This window comes from Peromyscus maniculatus, chromosome 15 (assembly GCF_049852395.1).
Source record: "Peromyscus maniculatus bairdii isolate BWxNUB_F1_BW_parent chromosome 15, HU_Pman_BW_mat_3.1, whole genome shotgun sequence".
Classification (NCBI taxonomy): Eukaryota; Metazoa; Chordata; class Mammalia; order Rodentia; family Cricetidae; genus Peromyscus; species Peromyscus maniculatus.
Genome location: NC_134866.1, coordinates 11669886 through 11694605, shown reverse-complemented (window position 1 = coordinate 11694605; position 24720 = coordinate 11669886). Strand labels below are relative to the sequence as shown.

Here is a 24720-nt window from a genome sequence, read left to right as displayed (position 1 = left end):
GCTTCACTACTGCCGCTGTCACCCCATCACTCCCACTGCCATCTCCTCCACCATGTCTACTTCTGCTGCCCCTGTTGTGGCCACCACCACGGCTACCAGCACCAGCACCACTTCTTCCTCCAGTATGGCCACCTTCACCACAGTCATCTTCAGTTCTTCTACCTCCACCACTCCGAACACCATCACCACCATCGCCATTTTGAGTATCTGAGTTACTGAGTGTAAGTGTAAGCCAGCATGACCACCAGTGGATGATCATGAGGTGACAGATGCCAGAATGGATAAGATGGAATGTATAGGCACAAGACTCCTCGGAAGAAAATGCTTCCAAAGTGAAGAGCAGATAACAAAGAGGATAAGGGCATTTGTGACAGCCCTTGTTTGGAGGGCTATGGTGTACAAGGAAGACAGAAGGCTATAAAGTCTGCCCTGCAGGAGGTTGATGTCAGTATATAGATGTGGAGGCAATGCTTAGGGAAGAGGTGTGGTCCAGAGGTATCTTCTGTTCATGGCACTAGATGCTAAAGATGAAGTATGAAGGACTGGGAGAACAGGATTGTTGAGGATGGGGCCAGGCTGAGAATACAGAGGGAGGCACTAGATAGAGGTGAGATGGGCAGAAGGAGGTTTTGGGAGGCTTACATTTCTTCAGCAAAATAGAAAGGTATCTTGACAGGATTAGAAGTAGCAGAGTCTGGGGAATTTTTTTTTTAGGACAGAGATGCTGTGTTAGTAACAGTGCTTGCTAACAGAAGCATGAGGACCCGAGTTCAAAACCCCAGCACCCATGTTAAAATTCATACATGCATGGAATCACACGCCGGTACCCCAACACTGGGGAATGTAGACAGGCAGATCCTGAGAGACTGCAGGCTCCAGTTCAGTGAGAGAGCCTGTCTCAGACAGTAAGGTGGAGAGTGGGGAGTAATAGAGCAAGACACCTGGTGTCCCCTGGTTTCTTAAAGTGTGTAGTGTACATGGGTATAGGCACACCCACACAATGACATGAGTGCAACACACACACACACACACACACACACACACACACACACACACACACACACACCACTCACGAGGCTTATCAGTGCTTAGCCTCACATATCTTACCCAGATATTGACCAATATTTGGCAACTAGGACTTCTTGTTTTTGTCTCCACCTTATTTGACGATGTCACTATGCCTCTTGAGCCACATAGCCTGGGAACTCTGAGTCAGCATTGACCAGAGCTCCTTTCCTTCTTTCTCACCTTTCACAAATTCATTGCAAAGGCCTGAACACTTCCCATTTGAACTCCCGTTCTTACTGCCGACAGATGGAGAACCTTCCAAGTCACTGGCCTTGCAAATTTGTTCCCTCTAAGCCATCTCACTCAGCCCTGCCAGCCCCTGAGAGGCACTGGAACAGAACAAGAGTTTTTGTAGGTGGCAGCCTCTCATTTAAGAGCCCCTTTACTCTGAGGCCAAATGTGATTTTTTAGCACATTTTTTATCTAACATACCTATAAAGGTAGACTAGAATGAGCCACCTAATTCTTAAATTATGATCATTTTATACAGTTTTCTTCCATTAATGTTACTATCAGTCTGTAGAATTACAGAAGCTCTTGAAATATAGGCAAATTAATTGTAATGATATTTAAAATTCAAGTGGGATACCTACCCAAGTTGATTACGACATTTATTCCTACTGAAAATGTTGCAATTACAGTGAAATGTTATAACCTATGATTTGCAGATTCTTCCCCACGGTGCTGCTCCTGTTGCATTAATGACATCCATGCCCGTTGTCATAAAGGAAATTACTCAAGTGAATTTGGGGAGAAAGTTAGGAGCAACACGTACAGATAAATTGTGGATGGTAAAGGGAGCTAGGTTTCCCTTTCTGCTCCTTAACGAGATACACACTCAAGAGCACAACTGTTGTTTACTTCATTAAAATAGGCAGAGAATGGCTTCTGTGATGTGTTGTGCACGGAATGCATTTTAAAGTGTTGACTTATCTTGACGATGCCATGAGCTTATTTATGTAAATAGAAATCTTGTCTTTATACAGTATCTATTGAAATTGTAGCCTAGTCATGATTGATAACTATGCCTGTTAAATTCCATTCTGTAGATGGTTTTGATACTTCATAGCAGAGTTAGTGATGAATATACTCACAGGTAGAAGGTGGTGGTAGTATCATGATTCTCAGCTCTGCGAATTCACATCATTAACTTACGTTCACATCATTAATGCGAGGGAGAAAGTTTACAGGTCAGCGCTCAAGGGAAATTCAAGACTGAAGGGACAGTTGACTGCTTGTTTCCCCAGTGAGTACAGTTAGTTTACATGGCTGAATCAAACCTACATTGAAGGGTTGTTTTAATCTATGTGTTTCAGGCCTCGTGGGTTTCAAGTACCCTGGGTTTCTGGTTTACTGAACTCTTAGAAAGAAACTGCCAGTTCACCTCCTGGATTTTCAATGGCCGACCCCATTGCTTTTGGATGACTGGCTTTTTTAACCCCCAGGGGTTTTTAACTGCGATGCGACAGGTAATGGCTCTGACTTAGGCTCATTGTGCTGCTGTAATTTCCCTCTGCAACCTCCTCTTCTTTCCTTATAGCTTTAAAGAATATAATAAGACAGAGAGTGACTACCTCTGTTTGGTACTAGCAGTTACCTTGTTGTCAGTATAAATATAGCTATTTATTCCCAAGTTGATAGCTTGAACTTCAAATATTTATTTTTATTTCTATGTTGATTTTAATTTTATAGTTCCCCATTTAAAGTGCAAATGGTTAAATTAGAAAATGGACTTTTTTTTTAAATGAGAGAATCTTTTAAATTCTTTAAATACTACACCAGTTCCTTTGAATGAGGATAACTTGAATAACTTGATTATATTTTTGCTTCTCCAATGAAGACAAACTTCTAATTGTTCCCTATGTCTTTTTTTGTTGAATTGAATAGGAAATAACTCGGGCCAACAAAGGCTGGGCTCTGGACAATATGGTTCTTTGCAACGAAGTCACCAAACTGATGAAGGATGATGTTTCTGCCCCTCCCACAGAAGGGGTCTATGTCTACGGCTTGTATCTTGAGGGTGCTGGCTGGGACAAAAGGAACATGAGACTCATTGAATCCAAGCCCAAAGTGCTTTTTGAGTTGATGCCTGTCATAAGGATTTATGCAGAAAACAACAGTAAGTTGTCTTGAACCTTCAGAGAGGGTTGGTACTACAGCACTGACTGATTTATAAATACATAGTCTCATGACTTTGCTATCAAGCAACAGGGATTTTACTGTTTTATCAACCAGCTCCATATTCATACCCATGTTACATGAATATCTACTGATCTCTAGACCTTTTCTTGAATGCTATTATAGAGATAATAGTCAGTTCTTGCCTGCCTGGTAAAGCAGATAACATATGCATGAAGACTGATGGGGCCTTCATAGATACAGTTTCATAGATGAGATCAGAAAGAAATATATGGAGAGAAAAAGTATGAGATAACTGTGGGACCAAGAGGCCAGGAACTGAGCACCAGGAGCTGTTGGCTCTGGCCTGGTGTTGAAGAATGGACAGGAAGAGGGAGCTGAGGCAAGTGATATGATTTTGTTTTTTTGTACACAGGGCTTACCAAGAGGAGTGGCTCTACTAGTTTGTGGGTTTGAGTCAGGTTGTGAAATACAGACTGAATCTGGGGACATTTAGACTAATTGTGTAGCTTAAAGAAGAAAATGGTTGGTTCCTATTTTATCCAATGGATATAAGACTGTTTCGACGAGGCACACATTTTTCTGCATTATCACAGTTCTATTTCAGAAATCTAAAAATACATCAAGTGTTTCCCACTGTTGGCTTCACATTTTCTCTCCAGGGAGTAGTTCATTTGGAAGCATGAGTTATAAACTCTAGAGATAGCCATGATTGTGGGTCCCTAGAAAGAAGTGATTTAATGATATAATAAAAAATGATTTTTTTCTTTGAGTAAGTAAAGAAAGAGATAACATGTTTAAAGGATGATGATATTCTGATACCATAGATAAATATCACACTTGGAAAGTTGGCTCATGGAAGAGAGGTTGTAAACTCCATATTTCTTTTCATTTTGGTACTGAGGATTAAATACAGGGTCTCCCACATGTAAGGAAAATGCTGATCTTGAACTTGGAATCCTCCTGTTTCAGCTGCCAAAGTATCTGAGATTATAGGCCTATGACACTAGACTTGGGTTAATTATTTATTTATGTATATGAGTGTTTTGTCTTTGTGTCTATATGTGCACTACATGCATGCCTAGTATCTGTCCACAAGGACCAGAAGATGGATCTGGATGCCCTACAATTGGGTTAATAGATGGTTGTAGACTGTCATGTGAGTGCTAGGAAACAAACCATGTCCTCTGCAAGAAGTGCAAGCGCTCTAACCTGCTTAGCTTTCTCTGCAGCCCTTAAATATTTCTAGGCAAACAAACATTTGCTACTCATTTAACATATACTAGCTATAACCTAGTATAACATACTAGTAGACAAAGATAATTATGAACCAGGTCTTGACTATAAGGACACACAGCCCACTGACCAAGACTAGTACAAACTAATATTAAAATACAATTAAAAAAATACTGTGATAGAGATGTGTTCAGAATGTTTAGGTAACCTAGAGGGGAAACACCTCTGCCCACGAGCTTGGGTTAGTTAGACTGATTTTGAGATGTGGGCAAGAATGAGTATGGCTGGGAGTTGGAGAAAGACTTTTCTTGGTAGAGGGAAATAGCATGAGTTCACCTAGTCATTCAGTGACTATGTACTTGATTCTTGCCATCTGAAAAATGTCATTCTGCTGCTAAAGCTGCACTAGCAAAGACCAGACAGGATTCCCATTCTAGTGGAACTCAGTTTCAAAGCTTGGGGGAGATACAGGAAGCAAGTGTCAGGTTTGCTACTTGTGGATGTGGTGTTCATACTAAACTTTATTAATACTGATGTCAATACCTGCAGTCATCTGTGGTGATATTTTATTTGTACTGAAATGTTATTTTAATTTTATGTTAATAAATAAAGTTGCCCTGGGGTCAGAGCTATTAGAGCCATAGTGAGAGCGTGGTGGTTAGAAGAGCTAGGTAGATTTCTGTGTGTTCAGGGATACAGCCAGTATTGGAGACATACGCCTTTAAGACCTGGAGGGCGGTACTTACAGGCATTGATGAGGCAGTCATGTGGTTGGGTTTACAACCAATGAGAAGGCAGAACAGAAAGATTATTTAAAGAGGGACACAGGAAGTAGCTCCCTCTCTCGGGGAAGCTAGGAGCACTGCAGGAGGTAAGATTTTATCTCTGAGCTCTGACCTCTCGGCTTTTCTCTTTTACCTTGGCTCTGTGTTTCTTATTTTAATAATACGATTGGTTACATCTACATCTGGCGCCCAACGTGACAAGAATCCATTAAAAACTGCTTGGGGCCGGCTCCCTAGCCGGAGCAGCCGGCTCCCTAGCCCCAGCCCAGGTCTGCTTGGGCTCAGGCCGGACTGTGAGCTGCTTGCTTAAAGCCAGTGCTACAAACAGCTCAGGCCTGCCCTGCTAAACAGGGCCCCTGGCTGTAAAGCCAAGCCTTGACTCGGCTCAGAGGGAACAAGTGGCTGGCTTTAAGCTTTAGCCGGCTACCCCTTCGCTTTCACTTTCACTTTCACTTTCACTTTCACTTTCGCTTTCGCTTTTGCTTTCTCTCTTGCTTTCTCTCTGTCTCTCTGTTTCTCTCTCTCTCTCTCTCTCTCTCTCTCTCTCTCTCTCTCTCTCTCTCTCTCTGGATTTACACCTAGGACTCTAGGTGGCTGTTTTGAAATTCGCTCGGATTTCTACTGTTCTACGCAGATTTGGTAAGTCATAAAGGAAACTATTTAAAAGACAAATTTTTTCCACATTTAAAAAAATGGGTTTCCTGTGTACATTGGAAGAAAATTGGGTTTTGTTTGAAATTTTAGGCAGTCTGACAATGGAACAACTATATGAAAAGATTAGTATTATGGGAATTATGCAGTTAATCACCATGCTTATTCTCATTTTACTATTTAAAAAGATAGTCGATTTAAGTGCCAGGATAACAGCTTTAGAAAAACCTGTTAATTTTAACAGTGAAGTTGGTTCAAGTTTGGATCATAAGGTTACAGAAAGAAAGCCTGTTTTCACACAATCATCCTTAATTTATCCTGTAACCGTACAGCAGATGCCTGATCAAATGGCTACACAAAATATCTGGGCTCCAATTGAACTGATGGATTTTAAAAGGTTTAAGGAGGCAATAGTATCTTATGGCATGCATTCCCCATATGTAAAGCAAATGTTAAACTCTTGGTCAACATATAATAGGATTATACCACAGGACTGGCGGGACCTTGCACAAGCTGTTCTGGAACCCAGCCAGAGAATTCAATTTCTGACTTGGTTTAAGGAGGAAGCTAGAAACGTAGAAACACAATGGAGGGATAAAGGAATACAAGTTTGTCAGGATCAGCTTATTGGAGAAGGCCAATATGCTTCAATACAAACAGAATGTTTATATGATGTTCAAACCGTAATTTTATGTCGAATGGCAGCCTTGAATGCATGGGACAGAGTTGATGAACCAGGAAAAAAACATGAGTCATTCACAAAGGTTATGCAAGGCCCTAAAGAATCTTTCACAGATTTTTTAGAAAGACTGGCTTCAGCAGTAAACAGAATGGTCTCAGGATCAGAAGCTAGTAAGGCAATAATTGAAGCTTTGGCATTTGAGAATGCGAATGCAGCATGCAAAAGAATAATCAGGCCGTTAAGGGCAAGATCTGCACCTTTGGAAGATTGGATTAGAGAAACAATTAATGTTGAGGTTGATGAGCATGATACGTGGGTAGGAGAAGTAATTTCAAAAGGTTTGAGGAGTGTTAGATGTTTTGGGTGTGGAAAGCAAGGACATTTTAAAAGGGACTGTAAACAGGTCAATCCTAGAAGCAATGTTTCTTCAAGGAACAATGGCAACAGAATGCCCCTTCCTTCTGGAGTATGCAGAAGGTGTGGTAAGGGAAAACACTGGACCAACGAATGTAGATCAACAAAGGACAGACAGGGTAATCCTTTGCCTCAGTTTTCGGGAAACTCCCGGAGGGGCCTCATGCAGGCCCCCATAGCAAAACCAGTTCAAACCTTTCCTGCAGCTGTAGAGGAAATCCCTGCTCTGAGCGATTAAATAACCAAATGACTATTGGAATAAATCAGGCTGGTCAGGATGATGAAAAAGAGAGAATAGAAAATTCAGGAGAAAACATAAAGAAAATTTTTTGGCAAACTTCTATTAATGAACAGAGACCAAAATTAACGATAAAAATAAATGGTGTTTTGTTGTCTGGTCTGGTAGACACAGGTGCGGACATTACCATAATTGCACCAGAATTTTGGCATCCAGCTTGGCCTCTTCAGGAGGTAAACGTTCAACTGTTAGGAATTGGGACATTATCTGGAGTGAAACAGAGTGCAAGATGGCTGGAATGTATAGGTCCAGAAGGACAGAGAGGAAAATTAAAACCATATGTCGCTAACATAGCTATGAACCTGTGGGGTCGAGACTTGTTGCAACAATGGAATACTCAGATTAAAATCCCTCCAATCTCAGAAACAAATCATAAACTAGCACATGTTTCTGAGAGAAATATTAGAAGGCATTATTTTGAGTGGTCACCAGCCATCCATATTATACAAGAACAGGGCACAACAACTGATAATCCTCCAAAAATACCAACAGCTCTACCTTTAAAATGGTTAACAGACAAGCCTGTATGGGTTCAGCAATGGCCTTTAACAACAGAGAAACTCCAGGCTTTAGAAGAGCTGGTAGAAGAACAGTTAAATGCTCAGCATATTGAACAGTCAACCAGCCCTTGGAATTCTCCTGTATTTGTTATTAAAAAGAAATCTGGTAAATGGAGAATGGTAACAGACCTTAGAGCAATTAACAAAGTAATTCAGCCGATGGGCTCTCTACAATCTGGAATTCCTTTGCCTACTCTGTTACCAAAAGGATGGCCTCTCATAGTTATTGATTTAAAAGACTGTTTCTTTTCAATACCCTTACAAGAAAAAGACAGAGAAAGATTTGCTTTCACAGTGCCTACTTATAATAATTCTCAACCGGTTAAAAGATTTCAATGGAGGGTCCTCCCACAGGGAATGTTAAATAGCCCAACTCTGTGCCAATATTTTGTACAACAGCCATTGGAAGTGATACGTAAAAAATTTCCTAAATCTATAATTTATCATTATATGGATGATATTTTACTAGCTGACTCAAATGCAGATACTTTAGAAAGAATGTTTGAAGAAGTAAAGAAAATTTTGCCTTGCTGGGGATTACAAATTGCTCCTGAAAAAATACAAAGAGGAGATTCTATTAATTATTTAGGATATAAAATAGAGCTACAAAAAATTAGACCCCAAAAGGTGCAAATTCGGAGAGATAGACTACAGACTCTTAATGACTTTCAAAGATTATTTGGAGATATTTCTCATCTACGAACTATTGTTGGGGTAAAAAATGATGAACTGACTAATTTGTTCAAAACCTTAGAAGGTGACAAGGACTTAAATAGTCCAAGAGAATTATCACCTGAAGCTGAGAAAGAATTGGCCTTGGTAGAAAAGAAAGTACATGAAGGGCACGTGGATCGTATTGATCCAAAGCTGGATTGCATTTTGGTTATTTTACCCTCTAGGCATTCCCCTACTGGAATATTAATGCAGAGGGAAGATATTATATTGGAATGGATATTTTTACCAAATAAACCAAATAAAAAATTAAAAACTTATGGGGAAAAAATCTCTGACTTGATTTGGAAAGGAAAATTGAGACTTCGTCAATTAGCAGGCATAGACTCAGCAGAAATTGTCGTACCTTTAACTAAGGAGGACATTGAAAAATTATGGACAGAAAGTGAACCTTGGCAAAGAGCTTGCAGTAATTTTTTGGGAGAAATTAACAGCAAATATCCCAAAAGCAACAGAATTGATTTTATAAAGAGAGCTGATTGGATCTTGCCTCGAATTGTACGGCAAAAACCCATATCTGGAGTTCGTACATTTTATACAGATGCCAACAAACAAGGAAAGGCAGGTTACAAATCAGAAAATTTAAGTAAAGTGGTACAAAGTCCTTATAATTCAGTGCAAAAATCAGAATTGTATGCTATTCTGTTGGTATTAATGGATTTTTCAGAACCTCTCAACATAGTAACTGACTCTCAGTATGCTGAAAGAGTGGTATTACATATTGAGACTGCAGAATTTATCCCTGATGCTTCAGAATTAACTTCACTATTTATTCAATTACAAGATACAATCAGGAAAAGGAGTCATCCTTTATATATAACTCACATCCGATCTCATACTGGTCTGCCAGGCCCTCTAGCACAAGGCAATGATGAGATTGATAAATTATTGATAGGAAATGTGCTGGAGGCCTCAGAATTTCATAAAAAACATCATGTCAATAGTAAAGGTTTAAAAAAGGATTTTCCCATAACCTGGCAACAAGCCAAAGAAATAGTAAAGAAATGTCCTACTTGTTCCTTCTATAATCAAACACCATTACCAGCAGGATGTAACCCAAAGGGTACTCAGAGGAATGAAATCTGGCAGATGGACGTGTTTCACTTTGCAGAATTTGGAAAACTGAAATATGTACACCACACTATCGATACTTATTCAGGATTTCAATGGGCAACTGCTTTGAGTTCTGAAAAAGCTGATTCTGTAATCACTCATTTGCTAGAAGTTATGGCCATTATGGGTATACCTGCACAAATCAAAACTGACAATGCTCCATCATATGTCTCTGTTAAAATGAAACAGTTTTTTGCTTATTACAATATAAAGCATATTACAGGTATACCACATAATCCTACAGGTCAAGCAGTTATAGAAAGGTCAAACAGAACTCTAAAGGATATGCTAAATAAACAGAAAGGAGTAACAAAAACCCCCAGAAATAGACTGCATAATGCTCTATTAACTTTGAATTTTCTGAATGCCAATGAGAAAGGAACAACAGCTGCAGAGAGACATTGGGTAATAGAAAAAACTACAGAATTAAATCAGCCTATATACTTTAAGGATGTGCTGACCTCAGAATGGAAGCCAGGGTATGTATTACGTTGGGGACGAGGTTTTGCTTTTGTTTCTATAGGAGAAGATAAGCTGTGGGTACCATCAAAATTGATAAAGGTTCGATTTGAACAAGAGAAACCTCTTAATTAGAGGAGGTGATAGTTCATCAACCAGCATGAACATCCAATTTAAACTAACTTGTACCTGTAACACATGTCTTTTCATTTAATCAGATAATAACTTGCCAAAAAGGAACATCCCCAAAATTAGTCTTGGGGGAAGGTTTTTGTTTTTGTCTTTTAGGAGAATGAAGGTTAAGGAATCTGAAGGACACAAGACAAATGAGACAACTGAAGAAAAGGGACAAATCATCTATCCCAGGAAACAGAGTATATTGGAGTATATGGCATATGGGTTTATATTATCTAAAAAATTTTATGTCTTCTTAAATGTTTGTTTCTGCTTTTCTCTAAAGATTTAACACTATTGGTTTTCTAATAGTCCCAGTTCAATTAAAATTTAAAGCTGACTTTGGAGTTGGAGAATGGCTCTCTCCTTCTTTAAACTCAAGCATGTTGTTAAAATGAAAATACAAACTCCCTGTATCATGACAGAATAAAAGAGCCATTTTCTGCTATGGGACAGGACAAAAGCCAAATTAATTAAGGGACTATTCTATTACTAATCTCAACTCTTTGATTCTATTCTGATTCTTTAAACTTTTCTTAAAGTATAAATTTTATATCAAAATTTACAAGATTAATATATATATACATTTTAAACTTTGTTAAGATATGAATGGTCATATAGAGTACTAACTAATTCTAGAAAAAAGGCTTCAGTTAGCTGCATATATATGTCTTTGTGTTCGAGTCTCTTATCAGTTTTCTGCAGGAAATCACGGCCAGGCCTAACATCAACTGAAGTCTCCGGAAAGAAGATGGGGCCCCACAACAACAACAACAACAACAATTCCACGTGGACAATAATCATATCACTGAACTGACAAACATCATCTACAGATCAGCTTTGAACTACAAGGTGCTCAGAGCAATTTTGAGATGACTAGCTGAGATGATCCAGTCTCAAAGACTACTTGAATAAGGACTTGAGATAAACCCTGAACTTTGGCTTTATACACAGACTGGATAGTAATGAAGGATATAGTTACCTTTCCTAGAATTTGACAATTAACCTAAATTTTTCTTTCAGGATAAAGATAACTTCGCCCATACCCAGCAGGAAGCAATTTTAAGAATATGACACCCACATTGCCAAAGAAGTAGTGTGGGGCGGGTGGTTTTTTGGTTCTTTTAATGGGTTTTGGGTCTGGGATAATTTTCAATTGTTTAGGGGGGTTAGTTACAAGTTGTTGTCAAGGGTTAGGAAAAAGGCTAAGCAAAGGAGATTAGATTTAAGGTTCTTGTTTAAAAAAAAAAAAAGAAAGAAAAGAAAAAGACAATTACTAGTTTTAAATACTTTACATTATTACCAACTATTAGGATATAAAGAAATGAAAGTTAGTAGTTAGACATTACAATAGAAATTGTAGTCATATTAGATATGTTTTAAAAAATTGAGCAGATATATTTTAGACAGGTCATCTTCAAACCCTTCAGAGATCTACAGAATATGGCATTTAAAATGTTTTAATAACTTAGAAATTTTTCTTTTTTGAGACATGTCGGCTCCTGGCAGTACCAATCTACTTCAGAGAAAATATGGGCATTGAAGAAACTGCATATGGAGTTAATTTTCATTGTGGCAAAAGTTAGCCACTGGACAACAAAGTATCCTCAAATCAACAGGACAAAATGGACAGACAGAACACGAAACAAAGGACTACTGATTCCTGCCAAAACAAGTGTGGTTATGGCTTTATCAAAAGGCATCTTCTGAGGCCAGGACAATATGGCACCATCCCTGAAGTGGCCTTCACAATCTGGAAAAGGTACAGTGCCCTTTTCTTTGAAGGCAGCTGAACAGGCAGTGGGCCGATGGCTTCTGTTGTGCAATGGAACAGCAACTGAAAGCTCACGCCTCTCAATAGTAGACTGGCATTTAATAGAGGGATGTGGAGAAGGGCATGCTTAGATGAAGCCATATATACACAGCCAAGAAGAATGGACAGCTGAATTCAAAAACCATCAACAATTTCCAGAATTTAAAATCCTGAATCATGACATGACACTAGTGGAATTCAGGTGTTTCTGGTACATGGACTGCTCTCACCCAGTGTGAGGTTGAACTGTTGACCTTGTGTACAACCTACTTCACAAATGAGTCTGTCAGATACGCTAAGCCTATAGGCTGAAGATGATGCCCCAACACTGTGGAGAAACCTCAGGTGACTGTCCAGGCAGCTGGCTGTTTCTGTCAACTCACAAAATTTTTGGAAGTTGCTTTTGTGCACTTCCTGTTTTTATTTTTGTTAGCTAATATTATTTCCTTCTTGGGTCTCTGAGGGAGTTGAAGATTAGTTAGTTATAGTTGAAGATTAATTAGGATAGAAAGTGAATTAGATACATTTTGGACTTACTAAAATAGGATAGATAAGGGAATTATTTTCTCTGATTTGTCAAATACAAATGGACTAGACATCGTTTAGGTATTTGTTACTTGTATATATTGTATATAGTTATTGTACTTTTGTATATAGTTTTTCTTTTGTTAGTTATAACCTTTTGCCTTTTTTCTTTTTATTAAAATAGAAAAGGGGAAATGTGGTGATATTTTATTTGTACTGAAATGTTATTTTAATTTTATGTTAATAAATAAAGTTGCCCTGGGGTCAGAGCTATTAGAGCCATAGTGAGAGCGTGGTGGTTAGAAGAGCTAGGTAGATTTCTGTGTGTTCAGGGATACAGCCAGTATTGGAGACATACGCCTTTAAGACCTGGAGGGCGGTACTTACAGGCATTGATGAGGCAGTCATGTGGTTGGGTTTACAACCAATGAGAAGGCAGAACAGAAAGATTATTTAAAGAGGGACACAGGAAGTACCTCCCTCTCTCGGGGAAGCTAGGAGCACTGCAGGAGGTAAGATTTTATCTCTGAGCTCTGACCTCTCGGCTTTTCTCTTTTACCTTGGCTCTGTGTTTCTTATTTTAATAATACGATTGGTTACATCTACAGTCATCTCTAGATATTCACAGAGAAGCACAATGTTTTGAGCTGCCTAATAATCACCTTGGCTCCTGGGTGAGGCTGAACATGGGGATGCTCAGCCTTTTGGTTTGAGCTATTATGCAATAAACAAATGCCATTTTCATGGTCTATTTTCTATTATTCTTCTATATATAATATGTCATATTATATATAAATATATCCAATATTACATATCAATATATTATATTTTATATAGTAATTATTGTATATATTATTATACATCATCATTTATTATATGTAAGTATATATAATAATGTACATTATATATAATTTATTTTTCTGTTCAATATGGCTGCCTTCCAGTATAGTACTTAAGGACAACTTACTTTTCTAGGGATAGGAAGTCTCTGTAACATACCTTATGGAGAAAATGTATCTATTAGGCAGACTTCCTTTAGGTGCAAGTTATGGTGCTGGTGATATTGAATGCTAATGAATCAGCAGGATACATTAAAAAAGTGCTATCAAAAAGCTAAACACATAAACAAGATTATATATTGATCTGTTGATGACAAATGTGACATGCTCAGAGGTGTGCAGGAAGCTAAGCTGTCATTTCGCATAAGAGTGACAGCTCAGCATTTGTTAACTGGCATTAAAGATGGCTCTAAATGAGGTGACTACTAAGCATTGACCATAAGTGAATGCACAGACAGTTATCGATATCTAAGGAGAGCACACACATGTACTGTTGAGTGTGAAATTTAAGAGTTCAGTGAGGAGGGAACACTGCTCTGAGTCTGAGACAAAATAGGCTCTGCTGACCTGCAGCAGCACAAGGAAGCATGCAGAGGTATGAGGTAGCATTGGCTCTATCCTGTATGAGGAGCAGAAAGATGGTGAGTGTACGCAGCTAGGGTGGGTGATAAACGGGTGGGAACGAATCTGTAGGTATACGTGAGAACCCACAATGCAGCGAGGACACAGGGAACAGGACTTCTGTATGCTGGAGGTGACTGACATGGGATCAGGGTGCCAAGGGAGAGGGTGCTCAGGTATGAAAGAGGGGGTTGGTTCCAGTTGAGATTTTTTTTGTGTGAGTGTCATGACTGTATTTTCCTTATGAAGATCACTTTTTAAGAGATGGAGAAGAAGAGGTTGTGAGAGGAAGAAGAGGGAGTCCAGAGAGGTAACAGGGTACCTTGGCATGTTGCAGGAAAGCACAAGCAGAATTGTTAAGCGATTCTGAGGCGGGAACCTGTAGAGTCAAGACAGAGAGAACTATGTCCTTAGAATGACAGGTGGAGGAAGCGGGGTAATAGAGCAGGACTTCATGTTTGGGGGCATTCATGGCATGTGCATCATGAATGTATTAGTACTTTATGTTGCTGTACTAATGGACCCTGCCGAAAAGCAACTCAAGGAAGAGTTTATGTTTTATTTATACTTCTACAGATTTAATTACAGTGGGGAGACATGGAAGCAGGAGTGTGATTATTTAGGAAGCAGATTGTATTTCATCTGCACATGGTAAACATAGAGGGGGTAGGGAAGAGGCAGGGGGAAGGAGAGAGAGGTGGGGAAGGAGCCAGTTCATAAAAGCGTGAGGCCAAGCCCCAGTGGCATATTTCCTCCAGGAAGGTTCCATCACCTTCCTAAAGCACCAACAACTGGGACCAAGTGTTCAAGTAAAGGACCCAATAGGGCCATTTCTCATTCAAATCAGCACAGTGAACCTGGGTTGCAGAATCTCTCAAACAGAAGGCACAAGTTCCAGAAGTGCAGGGGAATGAAGTCACAGAGTGGACAGCTGTGATCCATTTTAGAGACTGTTTTAAGAACACGTGGCACCCAACAGTGCAACTGTGTTCCTCTAGGTGGAGTTCTGCCAGGATTGAGAGAGAAACAGGACCACAGCTGTGCTACAACCCCATCGTATTTCAGTTTATGTCACCTTTGCGGAGCAATGCAACCTGTCAATAATGTACCTCTAATTACAGAGGGGTGAGATAGACAGAAGAAATAGGGTACCACACATTCTTGCTGGTTCTTGAATCAAAATCAAGGCCAGTGGGATCATAGCACAATCTCTTGCAGAGGCCAAGAGGGAAAGGAAGAGCAGTACCAGGGGGCTTTCAGCATCTTTACATTTTCAGGTACAGGAAAGCCCAGCTCTCCACTGTTCACTCTTGAACTCTGGTTTAACAGCTGGTCAGCTGGAGAGTTTGGAATGATCATGGATATCTCAGTGAAAATACATTTCCCCTTGACTAGAAATGCTAGATTGTAGATGTAACCAACCGTCTTATTAAATAAGAAACACAGAAACAATGTAAAAGAGAGAGCCGAGAAGTCAGAGCTCAGAGCTAAAATCTCACCCTTCCTCCTGCTGTCCCAGCTTCGCGAAAAGAGACCTACTTCCTGTCGGTTCGTTTTTTTATAGTATGTTGTTCTGCCTTCTCATTGGTTGTAAACCCAAACACATGACTGCCTCGTCACTGTCTGAATGTACAGCCCCCTAGGTCTTAAAGGCATATGTCTCCAATGCTGACTGTATCCCTGAACACACAGAGATCTTATGGGATTAAAGGCGTGTGCCACCACCGCCACACTCTTGCTATGGCTCTAATAGCTCTGACCCTGAACACACAGATATCTATGGGATTAAAGGCATGTGCCACCACCGCCACACTCTTGCTATGGCTCTAATAGCTCTGACTCCCAGACAACTTTATTTATTAACATACAATCAAAATAATAATTCAGTACAATTAGATTACCACCACACTAGATGATGATGATGATGATGAGGAGGAGGAGGAGGAGGAAGAGGAAGAGGAGGAAGTGGAGGTCAATCAAAGAGATAAAGTCTATATACATATTTTAAAAAGCATTTTATGGAGGAACTGCTGATACATTCGGTACAGTTGTTTGTCAATGTTTAACACTAACTGTAGCAATAATGATAACATTAAAAAATACTTTCAGTTTTCATTTTAAATTGTGGTATGTACCAAAGACCCCTAGACCTTTCCAGAAATATCTCCTTTCCCTGCAATTACTCAGCAGTTCATTGTTCTTACCTGTTCTTCATCCCTTTTTTAGCAGGACGGCGCTCAGTCTCAGGGGACATAAGTGCTTGTTAACAGCAGAGCTGGGATGTCAGCCTTGGTTTGTCTGGCTTCAGAACTGGACTCCTTTCATTCTAGAAGTTTCTTCTAAAGTTTAATGTGGGATTAAAAAGATAGACTCAGTCTAGAACATTTGTGTATTTCCAGTATTTAGATGTACAACAAAGGAAGGAGGTTGTTCAAGCAGAAGATGGAGGTGAACACAGGTTAGAAGAGAGAACTTGAATCTATTGAGGTCATTTTATAGGTGGGTGGATTCTTTGGCGGGTCTAGAAAACTCTGGAGTTTTCTAGAGAGACTTTAGCTGGAGAGTTCCTGTTCAAGGAGATTAATTTTGTTTGGTGGAGAACTAATGTTCAAGGGTTAAAGGAAATGACACCCATGAAGGGAGGAGCTGAACTCCAGGCAAGGAAGGCGAAGGCTGTCAGCACACTGCTCGGCACATGTGTTGCTTGGAATTTTGTGGCTGAAGCTAGAAGAGTAAATAAGACTGGAAGGGCAAGAAAGATCCAGCTGAGGCTTTGTGATGTTTGGTTTTGGGGTTGTCAGCATGAAAGCCTGGGGCAGGAGTTATTTTATAGAAATATTATTTTTGCCCCAAATATATTTTTTGAAAGCTTGTGTCATCGTATCATCATATCTAGTCAATGTGTTGTGAAGACGTGTTCCTCATAAAAAGAAAGAGCTGTCCTTCCTACAGCGAGTTAAGTGTTATTTTTCTTTCCTTGTGACTAAACTGTAAAAGTCCACAACAATTTGACATTGAAGATCTCAGCATGGTCATAATGCAGCAATAATTTCATAATACAAGCAATTCTTTGTTATTTAATAAGAGATTTTTACAGGACAACCGTGTCTGTCCTGCTGGGTATTAGTCAGTTCTGAGACTCATTAGCAGCCAGTAAGAGGCAGGGAGATAAAACAAGCAAAGGAAAAAGAATCAGTTTCAAGGTACTGAAAAATAAACATAAAATTCAGTTTGTTATTCTTTCTTTGCTTTAGTAGATGTAGGTGGAAGCCCGTTTTGCTTTATGGTTGAAGAAACTTGTATTTGCTAATGGAAACCCTAACACTCCTCTTGGTGCTTTCAAGCTGAACATTTCATTTCATCTCATTCTGATAACTAAATAACAATCCTAATTGAGATACAGAAACATGGCATCGTTAATGACCGAAGGACACTCCAAGTGTAGCACTTTAAAATTAGAATTCTCAGTTAATAGTTTTTACATTAATATGGAAGGTAATTTATCACTTTAAAATAAAGTTGTTACTGAAGCGCAGAAACAAGACTGATTCATTTATTTTCAAAAGGAAGGTATCTGGATATTTGTTTTAACATTGAAGTATGTTAATGGCATAGTCTTAAATTTAACTGTTCATGAATCTTGAGGACATTGCAGAGAAACACTAAGGTTTTATGGGATTCTCCAAACTGGGAAAACTAGATACACAAACCAGAATCTCTATTCTCAAAGGAAGCTGTGGTGAGGGAAATACAGGAGACAATGTGCTGCTGTGTGGAATTACTTACACGGGCAGAATGTTGCATCTAAACCAACCTCAAGGCTGTAGCTAAAAAGAGCTGGAGGGAACACAAGAGTTGGAACATTTGGGGGATTAAGATGGGACTCTTCTGAACACTCAGTGGAGTCTGAGGGAGGTTTCAGGATTTCATAAGCTCATGAGGTTATTTCCTGCCAGATAAATGCATTTTCTCACAGTGCATCTTGACCCACTCATATCCAAGACTGTGGGAGATGGGTATGGGTATGGGTGTGAGATGGGGAAAGCCACATAAGGTAAACTGGGAGGCCACCTCCTGACTCGTGGGCCTCACAGCAGTTAATCCACTTTTAACTTATAAACACAGAACTCTATCAAGGAAATGGGGAGCATCCATATGGGGGAATTTTTCTTAGTGAAAGTTGTACTGTTGTAAGTACATCTATGTGTGTGTGTGTGTATGCATGGGTGTGCATGAATGTGTGTGTGTGTGTGTGTGTGTGTGTGTGTGTGTGTGTGTGTACCTGTGTGAACATGAGAATATGTGTGTATGCATGCATGTGTATGCATGTGTGTTAAGGGGATGCAAATGACACAGTGTAGGCATGTGTGACATCCAGATTACTATACGATAATGGGCATTCACATAATTATCTCATTTAAACTTCACAACCAATCTATAAAATGTTATTTTCTCCCTTTACAGATGGGGAAATTGAAGTTTCAAGTTCTTAGTTTTGCCAATGAATGTGGCTCCCCAGCAGCAATGCTGGGTGTGATGCGCGCAAAGCCTGATAGCGTGGCTTTGGAATATGCCACCTGTTGAACTAGGGTGTCAGATTTTCTCCACTTCATTGTCACATCTTTCTGCAAAGACCAAGAGGCAGCCATGCATGGCACGTGCCAAGTGTGACAAAGATTAGGAGCCTAGTGGGCTGTGGACCCTGCTGGCCAGCTTTGATTCTCAGCTTGCCGCTAAGGCTTGACAATCTTGGAGAAATGTTTCACTTCCTTATATTTCAGCTTTCTAATCTGTAGCGTGAGTAAAGGACCCGACTTAATGACAGTACCCACATCAGAGCTGTTGAAATAACCAAACTGACAATGCTGAGCACTTAGAAGACACAACATGAAATAATTTTACTAGTATTACTATCATTACCATTTTAAATCACAGGATTTTATGTGATTTAAAAAAAAAGAGGGAAGACATGACATTTATGGAGTAAAATGCTTAGTAATCTAAATGTTACCAACAGGGAGGTCAAATAAAAGAATGGCTTAAAGACTCCCAACTTGGTTACTTTGGATATTTGCAGTAACGTATGCAGTGTGTATGAATGAATGTATGGGATAGATAAGGATGTTAAGTGGCTAGAAAACAGAATTTCTCCAAGGCATTTTATTAAAATATCTAGGATCCTAAAGTGTGGAGTCTGCCAGTTTTCATGTCCCCATCTGTTTTCTGGAACCCTAAGGCTTGAAACATATGTAGCTAAGTTGTTCTTGCTGAACATTTGTCTTCAAAGTTACTTGTCTAAGCAGGGGATTGGGCACACACAATCTGTTTTGTAGTAGCATTTTCACCATGAAATTATATTTTGGGTGACTTCTAATCCTGTTGCAGACATAGGCTACGTGCTGTGACTTGGCGTGCATGCCTTCAGTTAAGAAGCAATTAAAAATAAATAAAACTGGATAAACATTTCAGAGAATTGTTTTTCTTTGCTTACTAAAAATGACTCTATTATTTTATAATTCCATTTTTTGGAATTAAAATCCAAGTAGTCACATACTGTACAAGGTATAATTATTATAATTATCATCAGACTTAGAGGTAAAACTCTAATGACTTTCTTCAAGGTTTATAAAATGGCTGTTAATCAAATTTACAACAGGAACAATTAGTTGTATATTTTGTGGATGGGTATATGTTGCTGGAGGGCTTCTCTCCAGGTTCCCCAAGCCCCACAGTCCCACAATCCACTTATAAAATAATTACTCAGACGCTTATATTGCTTATAAACTGTATGGCCGTGGCAGCCTTCTTGCTAACTGTTTTTATATCTTAAATTAACCCATTTCTATAAATCTATACCTTGCCACGTGGCTGGTGGCTTACCGGCTCTTTACATGCTGCTTGTCCTGGCGGTGGCTGCAGTGTCTCTCCTCTTCCTTCCTGTTTCCCCAATTCTCCTCTCTCTTTGTCCCGCCTATACTTCCTGCCTGGTCACTGGCCATCAGTGTTTTATTTATATAGAGTGATATCCTAAGCAGGTATAGGTCCTAGAATTAAAATATTTAAACATATCTGTTAGTATAGTTAATTTTCTGTGCTTCATTCATTGTCAGACATTCACTTGATCAGAACTTTACACACATGTGTGCATGCATGCTCATGTGCACACACACACACACACATACACACACACACATTCACACACTGACATGTCATTCTACATATCTGCCCAATTACTGCAGTTAGTGTTATCCTAATAGTAACTGAAGAATTTGGGAATTAGATATTATATTATTTTTTGACTATTTCTAATAATGACTTTCATGAAATTAAGTTCATGAAGGGCTTTTAAACACTATAACACAAATGACTTTGTTGTTCAGCACAAAGTTGTCAGCCTTGACACCACATATGCTTTTGGTGTGAATAACTCCATCACAGGGTCTTATTCTAAGAATTATAGGATGTTGCAGCAGACCAGCATCTACTCACTACATACTAAGCAGTTATGATAACCCTAAACGTCCCATTTGCCCATTAAGGGTAGGATCACCTCTGGTTCTGAGTCATTACTTCAGAACACTTATATTATATTGAGACATAAATAATAAAATATTAGTAACCCTTCAAGGTAATTTATGGTGGATATTTAAAAACAGCTAGATGAAGTTTCTATTGAGTTAAATAATGGGATTTTAACTTTTGCTAGTACCTTGCTTTTGTAGTTTGTTGGGGAGGTGGTAGCTATTTCAGTGCCAGACTCATTAAACTAACGCATTAAGTCAAGTTGCACGCTTAATGACACGTGGTTCCATCTCAGTAGTCACATGGGAGTCATGCATAATGCTCCATGTACCTTCCAGAGAAGTATAGGGATTGGAGTGAGTGAAAACTTTTGTTTGCAAAGGTTTTACAGTCTAAAAGAGCACATAGAAAAACATGCTACTTGCAGAGATGGAAGTTAGACAGACATGAAGACAAACTGCTGTGGGCAGAGTGGATTTAAAAAAAAAAAGCCAATGGAGCTTCAATTCCCAGGCTGCTCCCAGGTCTAATCAGTATTTGTAAATTTTCATGCTTTTCCTTAAAGAGGGCTGGCATAACTTGTGTAAGTTTAGTGCTCCTCAGACTTGGCTCTGTCTATGAGCATTGGGGTGTCCAAGGCTGAATGGAGAACAAAAGAGCCTGAGGATGATTTATGGAGGATTTTTGAAGGATGGACTTATGTGCTAGGACTTCATATGTACTAGTTGTTTTTGGAAGTAACATTTAGCCCTGTACTCTAAAGATGGGAGAATTGAATCTCAGATTGTGCTGTTTCTTTGCTTCCCAATTCTCTCAAGGGAGAATTGAATTTCATGGCCATGGATGTCTCTCCATTTCCCAGCTATTTTCAGTCCTTTGCTTATAAAGGAAATTCACACTTTGCTTGGCTGGAGGTATTCCATCTCCTGTAATTTAAATACAATGAAAACTATAGAGCAGAAGGTTGAAAATGAGGTTGCAAATAACTGGTGATGATAAAGTAAATGCTATACAATGTGCTTAAAAGTGAATGGATCCTTGTGCCAAACATAAGACATGTTGGTGAAGGAAGAGGAAGCAGGTGCCCAAGACTTGAGTAGTTGAGGTCAAGAGGAATGAGTGGAAAGGAATGCCAGATTCATATGTGGAGAGAGAGGGAAAGAATGTGAGTGGAAGTTGTTGTCAAGGTCATGGGTGAGACACTAATAAGGCCAACATGAGGTTGACTGTCTTGCTGTAGCTGGCATGATAGTATCCGCCATGTGCAGGGATCCTACCATCTCAAAAGGTGGCTCTTCATTCTATTAACCTTGTCCATCTTTGGAATGACTTCCAGAACATACAAGCTTGGCTCTATGCTCTGAAATGCTTCACATAGAGATTCATTAAATTCCTTTCTGCTATGAATTGTGTTTTATAGCTGCAAGAGATTCCCGGTTGTACTGTTGTCCCATCTACAAGAAGCCAGTGCGAACAGACTTGAACTACATTGCTGCTGTGGACCTCAAGACAGCCCAGGCCCCTGAACACTGGGTTCTCCGTGGGGTTGCCCTTCTCTGTGATGTCAAATAACGGAAATGTGTAGTCCAAATTATTTTAATTTTTATTTCTCTGTCAGGGCTGGACATGCATAAATCAGGCTGTGTCTAATTAATGAGGTGACACTGCCCCGCATACTTCCTTAGATACTTACTTGTATTTTACTTGTCTTGTCATTGGTAATTGACCCTCACACTTGTTTTGAAAAATACTTATTGATTTAAAACCATCATGAACAACCTCCTAATGAATTGTGGGCATCAAATCTCTAATCATGTATTTTCTTCTTCTTTCCATCTGAAGTTTATGTTAAGCATTTGCTATTTCCTCTAAGGGATTGCTGTTCTGTTAATGTGATTCTGGCAGCAACCAGGTTCCCTAAGGTAACACGGAAGCTTGTGACAGTTTTGTTTCTATTGCCTTTTGCCTCTTGGTCAGGTCAGGAGAGCTGTTTTCTAGGCTTCAAGCAGATAATTAAAAGATCTTTTGATAAAATAATTTGAGATAGAAGATGGATTCAGATTGCAAATAGACAGCTCAGGTGAGCCTGGAGTGCAAACACATAAAGCAATGCTCAGTCTCACTTATAATTAGTAACAAGGCACTGATTGATGTCTACCCAAAGAGTGTGGTGTCTATACTGCTGATATACTCATGGATTGTTAGAACAATGTAAACTGATCCAAAATTTTTGTAAAATAAGTTAAACGGAGAAAGAAACAAAAACATTCAAACACTTTGATTCCTACTGCTCTATACCAAGGGGTTAAAGCTGCTGAAGGCAAATTTTATATATAAAGTTGTATTTAATAAAGGAAATAAATGGACCTGCTCCAAATGTTCAACAGTAAAGCTATGCTAACAATAACAGGAGATATTAAACAACTATGAAATGTAGTATTGGAGAGCTCATTAGAAGAAAATGACAAGCATAGTGAAAAATGAAAGATGCAATTTACAAACTATTGATCTCTTTATGATTACAGCTATGAAATGAGTTTGAATGTGGACAAAAATTAGATAACAATATAAAAAACTAAAACCAGGTGTGATGGCATAATAAATATAATAGTATTTTTTAAAATGTAATGCTTAGAAGAAGAATATTGGAGGGTTAAACCCTAAAATGTGTGTGGGGAATCTAAAGTATCTTTTATTAATTAGGAAAAATGTTCTCCAAGGAACTCTTCATTTATTTTTGTTTTAAGTTCTGGCTATAAATGACTTTCTGCTTCACCTATTACGTATTAAGAAACTTGATCAGGATTATACTTAGAATTGTAGTTTAGCTCTAGGTCTGATTAACTGCATTTTCTTCTGAGGAGATGGGTTTCCTATGTGTTTAGTAGGTGCAGAATGTGTGTATTCCTTACCAGGTGCAGGTCTGTAATCAGCATCTTTTTTTATGCTATTATACTGTGTAGTTTGTGTGACTCCCACTGATCATGGGTGATATTACTTCTGTTTGAACTGCTTCTTTTGTATGGATTAATATATCAGTTGATGCTTGAGAATTGTGACCTACTGATTTTTATTTTTAAGAACAGATAATAAAAATTAGAATGCGATACAAATTAATAAAAGAATATTAGTAAATGGCAAAATTGAGATTGTTTATTGTTTTCTGAAAGAGGATAATTGCTACTAAGTACTCAGGAAAAATACTTTCAAAACTGTATTTTAATCAAATTTTAAATGTTGTAACTCATATAACTTTATGATACAAGTTGTTAGTTTAGGTGTATAAGTTCCAGAGACCCAAAATAGAAAAGGACACTATACAAACAATTATAAAATGTTGGAAATGAACTTAACATAGTCCTGAAGTCGGTATGAGCTTGACTACTCTGTTTCCATCCCATCTCTTCCTACTGATGGGAAAGTGCTCAGCATTCTGAGTCAGATATCTGAGGGAGGACCACATGGCTGAGTCTACGGACAGCTTAGGATGCGGTATGAAGTACCACGTGGGACCAGCATCATCGCCGAGTGAAAGAGTCATCTTTTTCATCTGTGTCACTACTGAGTGATCTAAACTGCATTTATTTCACAGGGCCTATGTGTGAGGCCCTCTGCTTTTCTGGTGACGCAATGGACCTAATTGGTGAAGATGCCGAAAACAAGCAATTTTCTAGGCATGTAATTATATATGATCTCAATTTTAGAGCAGACAGCATGACACACGTGGGACGTATAGAAAGTGATGCCAAGATTATGAGTTAAGGACTATGAAGGAAAACACTGGATGCCAAACATACAAATAGCAAGGGTTAGCAGAATTCACATTATATCATGGGTCAGTAAGTTTTGTGTTGTTGGTTTGAACCCAGTGTCTTAGGTATGCTAGGCAAGTGATCTTCATTGAGTCGCATCCTCATACACTTAACCATTTGTTGTTTACTAAGTGTATAGAATATAACTGAGTGCTCCTGTAAGCTGGACAACAGCTGTGCGCTCTTGCCTGTCTGATGCACACTTCCCCACCCCCCTGAGTTATAGGGGATATTGACAAAAAGTAAATCAATCCAGAATTAGGAAGAGCATGTCCCC

The 24720-nt window shown here is 39.0% G+C and overlaps 1 protein-coding gene across 2 annotated transcripts in view; it reads left to right on the top strand.

Moving 5' to 3' along the window:
• Dnah5 (dynein axonemal heavy chain 5) overlaps positions 1-23768 on the top strand; it is a 289991-nt gene extending 266223 nt beyond the window's left edge. For both annotated transcript variants that reach the window (XM_076551699.1, XM_076551697.1), the window contains exons 77-79: positions 2385-2537; positions 2956-3187; positions 22052-23768. In XM_076551699.1, coding sequence (XP_076407814.1) covers positions 2385-2537; positions 2956-3187; positions 22052-22203 — 537 coding nt within the window. In that variant the 3' untranslated portion in view covers positions 22204-23768. The remainder of the gene's footprint in view (positions 1-2384; positions 2538-2955; positions 3188-22051) is intronic.
• Positions 23769-24720: the final 952 nt, after the last annotated feature.